This window comes from Limulus polyphemus, unplaced genomic scaffold, assembly GCF_000517525.1.
Source record: "Limulus polyphemus unplaced genomic scaffold, Limulus_polyphemus-2.1.2 Scaffold169, whole genome shotgun sequence".
NCBI lineage: Eukaryota > Metazoa > Arthropoda > Merostomata > Xiphosura > Limulidae > Limulus > Limulus polyphemus.
In genome coordinates this window covers 347,177-354,615 of record NW_013665779.1, presented here as the reverse complement: position 1 = coordinate 354,615, position 7,439 = coordinate 347,177, and the positions used below count along the sequence as shown (strand labels likewise).

The window sequence follows — 7,439 nt, the reverse complement described above, 5'->3', positions numbered from 1 at the left end:
AAATCGATGTTTAGGTGTGTTTTTTTAATATTTACTTTTAAGTTAAGAAATTAAATAATATACAATACTAAAATTTGAATTATAATCTACAGTTTGATATCAAACTTAATGACATAAATTCATAAAATAGTAGTGCAATAAAATTTTTAATTCAAATCAACAAATGCGATGACATGGCCTTTGACCAGTGACCCATGTGGAAAGGGTTAAATTTAACATCACACATAACTCCATCAGCATGAACTATTTATTATGTTTTAAGCAGTGGTACTAAGTGCTATTTTTCAAGCATTTAAATTGTTTTTAATGTAGATCCACTTTTAGTAAAGTAACAGGGATATTTTGTGCACCAAGTTCTAAAAAAAATTCTATACTTCCACGAAAGAAAATTTCTTAAGCTGCAGTGTTTATAAATACTTTATACCATTTGCTATCTACTGTAGACAATTCTACATTATTCAAATGATTGAGAAACCTCATGGGATATTACGTTTTACCCTGCAAAGACAATAACAATTTTAAGCTCAATCAAGTACAGAAATACACTGAAAGAATGTTTATGTCACTTCTGGACAATGCTCATTTTTCTTAGTTGCGCATATGGAAGAAATACTTGTATCTACGAAGTAATGGTGGGTTTCAATGCCAGGGACTAGTGATTTATTCTAAAAGAAAAACAACTATAAACTTGATTAGTAGAAATATATATATGTATATTCTTATCATTAGTGATGTTAATTCTAAACATTTATAGTGATACCATTTCTCTTTCTTTATCTTTTCCAACTGAAACAAAACATATTTAAATGACTAAATCTCAGTTTGAAGCAGTTACAAGACTTGCAGTGCATGTTGAATACAAGTTAACACAAGTGGAAGATTATTAATTTGAATTATACCTTAATTCCAGTATTAGTAGCATCCCGCACAGCTTCTAACAACTTGTCATATTTTGTGTTGAAGGCCAGAGTAAAGGCACAGTCAATAATACGACCTGAAATATTAAAACAAAATATTAAATTCTAAAAAAATGATGGAACCTTAATAAAATCTTAAAATATGTTAAACAAATGTTCTGGTTTGATACAAAATACAACATAATTAGTTCTGTTTCAATCACATCATAAAATGTGGGGAAAATATCAACATTAATAATATCTTTACTTTTTATGAATGATCAAATGGAACTTCAAAAACTGAATACTTATGTACATAACTACAGAGTATGATGAAATGGTTTAAACATGATAAAGTTAGCTCTAACATGCTACATGTTATAACTGAAATGAAAAAATTAGGGCTAATATTAAATTAAACAAGATTAGCTGAAGATTAAACAAAGTTACAGAGAAGAGATAACAACATAGCCAATAATTCTACATTTTTACAAAAAATGTTCAATTGCAATTCTTTTTTTCAAACACTTGGTTAATACATTTCAAATAAAACTATATGTCTAATTTTTAAAGCTCTTCACTGTATTTCTTCGGACTAACACTTACCATTGATGTGCGTTCCAAAGTCAATCTTACATACATCATCTTCTTGAAGTACAGTCTCATCTCCAGCATTAGGAGTGTAGTGTGCAGCACAATTATTCAGGGAACAGCCAGTTGGGAAGGCCAAACCAGCTTGTAATCCATTTTCACCAATAAGTTTTCTGGCTATATTTTCCAACTGTTCACTGTCATATTTAACCATAGATAATTATTCCTCATAAGTACAAACCTTAAAACATGCAACTCTATTAAGTTTGAAGAGACACCTGAAAACTGATTATTTCGAAGACAAAGCTAATTAAAACTAGAAAAAAGGAAAAATATCTTTGAGAAATGTTACAAAAACTTTAGTATATTTTACCAAAAAAGTAAACGGCTTTCTTGACAGATTATATAAAAAGGATATTTAACAATGATAGTTGTACCAGTTTGAAAGCACCTCATTCATTTTTCTAGAAAAAGGTGGGTAATAAACAAAAGGCTCTTGTCATGCTTAAATATAAAGTGCACAAAACTACTATTCCATTGCATGTAAGTTAAAAGGAGCTTGTATACTGAAATAAACTGCATGAATCTTAAATCACAGGTAGAGAACAACATAATAAACAAGCAAAACAATCACAAAATTCATATTTCTAAAAGTTCAGGTAAATCAACATTTAATAGTTTATTTTGAAAAGGTAGAAAAACATAATAAACAACTTAATCACGTTTATCAAGGTATGTCGATTTTGAAAAGCATATCATGCACAGGTGGAGCAAAACATAACAAATAAACAACCTAATCCATGATTTCCACAGGCTAATAGAAAAAAATTTAACATCCCCTTTTTTTATTTTAAAAAATATCAGCTATAGCTTTAAAGTATGTCATCAGTATGTTAAAATTACATAGTGCAAAATAATTTTAATTTAGAAAAAGTAAATTAAACAGCACAAAATAAACTGCATTAGTTTCAAGAAAAAAAAGGAAAGAAATCAGACTTTTCATAATCTAACTTGTGATTTGAAACTGTCAAATAATGGCATGTTGCACATTTAAAGAAAAAAATTAATGCTTTGAAATTGTTCAAAAATGAGCACTCTTTTAAGAATTTCTTTTGTATTTCTTTCATCACTTCTTCAATTTTCTTTTCATTTAGAGACCATCTAAAACTGTTAAATTAGAGGATCCATTCTCACTTAGATGATTTTTCAGCTTATTCTGCAGCCATTTCAACTTCTTTCTGAAGATCCTCTGTGTCTTTGCAAAGCCTCTTCTTTCTCTCATTTAGCTCCACGATACCCTCTTCAAATGCTCTTTTTTTTTGTCTGGCAAATTTTAAGCTCTTGCTGAACCTTCAAGTGCTTCTTGCAATTTTGCCTTGAAGCTTTTACATAAAACATTATGCTTAGGGTGACATTGATGTTTTCTATATCTTCAGCTTTAACTACAGCATATTGGATTATTATTTACAATATGTTTCTTCTTATTTGTCAAATTTGGACTGATAGAAAAGTCGCTTCTTACACTGACAGAACTAACACCAGTTTTACTAAAAACTCTTTTTCTTCCAGCTGTTCAGCCAAAAAATGTTCCAATGCTACTTTCTTATTGTTGTACTGAAGAAAGTGGCTATGTTTACATCATCCTTCAGAAAGTGTTTGAACTTTGTCTGGACACAATCACATTTCAAAACATGTCAAAATTCCTTTTAGTTTCTTCTCAAAATCTTCTGGACTTTTTCAACCTCTTGGCCATTTCAGATGGATCTGAACAAACAGAATTTTGCACCAAACTAACTTTGATGCAAGTCTTGTCACATAAATTCTTCAACAAATGAGCTAGTCACTTCCTAACTTTTTATGCATAATCCTAACATGGCCTTCTCACAGACTTTTCTGGATGCCAACAGTTCTTTGAGTAAGTTGTGTAATTAGGCAAATCATCATCCTTGATTTCATACTTTTGCAAGCTTGTAAGTATTATTGAGCCCTTTAAGAATTTCAAACTTTAAAATTTTATGCAAGACATTATTACCATATTTTCCTAGTCATGCCATGAATGAAATTATAGGTTCATCTGTTTGGTACTTCTTTAAATACCTTGTCACATGTTTTCCATAAAAATGAAAAAAATGCAGCTTGGCAAGAAGAAGTGCATCACAACATACCTCCTTCAGGATAAAATTCTTATTTACAAATGTGATCATATGAGGTAGCACTTCCAAAGTCCTTGTTGCTACAGGAATATTTTCTACCAATGATGGGACAAAACTTCAATGGGGATATAAATGTTCCTGTTATGGTGACATAATCTTCCCATCAAACTGGTAAATCCTTAAATATTTGGTCAAAAGCTTGTAAAATGCTTTTTAAATCCCAACTGGTAGGATTACAGAGGATGTATTTGATGTAAACCACAATTCCCAATTTAAAAAAGTTCCTTAGTTTTTTGAGCAAGGATGTTAGACAATAATTCGTTGCAGACTTTCAGGTTCATATCAGGTCTATCCATAGAGATCTGCACCAGATTCTCTGAATCAAACTGTTCTGTCAGCATGCTGAAAGCTGAATCAATGTTTGTTTGTTTGTTATGGATTTTGTGCAAAGCTACACGAGGGCTATCTGTGCTAGCCGTCCCTAATTTAGCAGTGTAAGACTAGAGGGAAGGCAGCTAATTATCACCACCCACTGCCAACTCTTGGGCTACTCTTTTACCAACGAATAGTGGGATTGACCGTCACATTATAACACCCCCCACGGCTGAAAGGGCAAGCATGTTTGGTTTGACGGGGGATTCGAACCCACAACCCGCAGATTGCAAGTCAAGCGCCCTAACCACCTGGCCATGCCGGACCCTGAATCAATGTAATCAGTACCAACCTTAATTGTTGAACTGTACAAAAACCATACATGGACATCCATTTGTTTCATTTCCAATTTTCATTTAAAGACTCATCAAGAAAATAAGGGCATGTTTTTAGGGATGATCAGATATGGTTGCACAAAAATACAAGCTCATGAAGCATTTCCTTCTATGCTACATTGCCAGTGACATTTATTTATGCTGTACCAAGCATTTTTTATTTCCATTTATGTGACATGCATTATTCTCATTAATGGTTTAAGACTTCAAGGTCTGTAAAGCCTCAGCTGTAACATAAACTGGTGGTGGTTTAAGCCTCAAAATCTTGCATTTAAGTTCTTTTGCCATTAATCTCTTTTTTTTTCCTCTTCTTATGGTTAACTGATTTTATGAGACTTTTTAAGAGCTGATTTTCCCATGCTTCCAATATCAAATTCTTTCATGCATACTTTGCATTATGTGCAGTAAATGTTGGTATCCAGCTATGCCGGATTGAATTTGCACTTCCCTGGTTTACTATGACTAACACATAAGATATCAAAAAACATTTATTGAAGAAAAAAAATCTATGAAACAAGCTGTTAAAATAAATTCTAAATGACAGCATTAATGAACAAAGCACTAATGAATTCCTTGTCGTTTACAGTTCCCTAGGTATATTACAACTTTTCCCAACTTCAGTTTAATAACACGTGATAAAGCCTCATGTCTTTCTCCCAAATACTGTGCTTTAGCCAGAGATAAAAACAGTGTAAGCAAAACCAAACAGTACCTACTGAACATATTATTTCAACTTGTCAATAGGACAACAAGTCAACTTTTACTTGACTGGCTGCTGAACATACCTCACCATGTCAACCAAGTCAACAACGCAAAGCTTCATGCTCATAATGTTGCACATATTAGCAATGGTTTTTCTGAATGACTGCATTCCATTATTTATAAACATTTTCTCAGTTTACTGCTACAATTCCATCTAACAAAGTACTGAAAACCTTCAGGCTGCAAGTTTTCTTGTACAATAACACAAACCCATTATTAAAAAATATTTAAACTAATAATTATTCTGAATAATATTATATGTTATCAAAAGTGTCATCATGTGTATCAGTTGCCACAGGGTATAATGATTAGAAGTAAAATAATGAACCAGTTTTTAAGAATTTTATTCATTTTTGATCTGGAAAAAAACTAATAAATGCACAAACAGACAAAATAATATCAATAAAATACAATAAAATACTGTATTTACAGTTCTGTTTGTTCCTTAAAAGCAGAAGATTGTCCCCAAAATATTTTGCAATGGAACCTAATATGTCAGTTAAACTCAAAAAATCTCACTTTAGATCAATCATTGAATTAAAAAAAGGCGGCTTAATCAGGTGTAAGCTCACGGGCTGTCTTTAATGGCAAATGCTTTGACTGTTTAATACATGGCAATTAGGATTTACATCTTTCTTTTTTTATGAAAAAATTTTGGGGAATAACTAAAAAATAAAACTTAAGAAAGAATCATTAAGTATTTTTTTAAGTGTTTATGCTGAAGATGGAAATCGGAAAATTCTAAAATGTCTGTTTTCTTCATCCTATCTACAATTTTATGCTTTTAGATTTATAACAAACGAGTCTTGAGCTTATTTTATGACAACAATATTATTCCAACAATAATCACATAACACCTGTGAATTAACAGGTATATAGTTGAAAGCCTAAAGATGGAAATAGGAAAATTGTGAAATGTCTGTTTTCTTCATCCTATCTACAATCTTATGATTTTAGATTTATAACAAACGAGTCTTGAGCTTATTTTATGTTAACAATATCCTTCCAACAATAATCACATAACACCTGTGAATTAACAGGTATATAGTTGAAAGCCTAAAGATGGAAATAGGAAAATTGTGAAATGTCTGTTTTCTTCATCCTATCTACAATTTTATGCTTTTAGATTTTTAACAGACGAGTCTTGAGCTTATTTTATGTTAACAATATCATTCCAACAATAGTCACATAATACATTGTTGCTAACAGAGAGAAGAATATAGTTCAAAGCCTTTTACTGGTCAGTGCTGCCAAATCAGCATATTTCCCAATTTAAGAATCAATTTTTCTGAGATAATTTTCATAAAACTGAGATAAACACAATGGTACAGCTTGTTGTCAATAAAAATGTGGGAGGAATGGGACCAGAATTTCAGCAATTTTTCAAGAACCTGATAAAAAACTGATTTTCCAGGATATTCACAACAACTGAAAAATTTGTTTACAAACCCTTTTAAGCGTATTTATCGAGGTAAACTGACTTTGAATAGTTAGCTTATCATACACTGGTAGTATAAAATGTAAGAATATATAAGTAACCAATCATCCTTCTCCAGAATCAACCCAAAGTGACTCTTCATAGTTTATTATAGGCATTCAAAAATACTCTCTTAATGCTTATGAGGCTAGCCCACTTTATTCTACAATCATCAATTCACAGCAAAACGAATGCAAATTAAATGGTATATATCTGCAGTAATCTAAATTTCTTCATCTCCCTTGAGACCTGATGTACACAAAGCAAATATTCTACCAACTGAGTTACAGGTTTAACCCACTTGCTACTGCAAGGCACCTAACAACTCAATCTGTCACAAATGTAAAATATTCAGATTAGAATACCTCAAATACACTTCACAAGTAGTCTTATTGTATTCAGATTACAATAATAAGTGGTAATTTTGTGTTTAATTAGTCAGCAAATGATTTTATTGTGTTCTATTTACAATCATTAAGTAATCTTACTTTCTTTGGGTTACGACAGCAAGTGATCTTACTCTGTTTGATTTATAATCAGCAAATAGTCTTTTTGTGTTCGGGTTTCAACAACGACTTACCAAAAATAAGATGACACTTGGTGACTAATTACTAATGGAAACATCTGATATGTTAGTGTTAGAGTGCAGTATTATGAAATTTTATCCACCAGGGATTAACATACTTGCAATGTACTCAGACGATTCAGCAGAGTTCATGACCCCAACTTGACCTTTATAGTTTTCATACTGTTACATTTCCGTTTGTTAATTAACTTTCCGTAACTTCGTTCC

At 31.5% G+C, this 7,439-nt stretch overlaps 1 protein-coding gene across 2 annotated transcripts in view; it reads right to left on the bottom strand.

Moving 5' to 3' along the window:
• LOC106477781 (methionine aminopeptidase 2-like) overlaps positions 1–7,439 on the bottom strand; it is a 44,859-nt gene that overhangs the window by 9,429 nt on the left and 27,991 nt on the right. For both annotated transcript variants that reach the window (XM_022381501.1, XM_013938311.2), the window contains exons 7-8: positions 1,503–1,684; positions 900–994 (exon numbers count right to left, since the gene is read on the bottom strand). In XM_022381501.1, the coding sequence (XP_022237209.1) occupies positions 900–994; positions 1,503–1,684 (277 nt within the window). The remainder of the gene's footprint in view (positions 1–899; positions 995–1,502; positions 1,685–7,439) is intronic.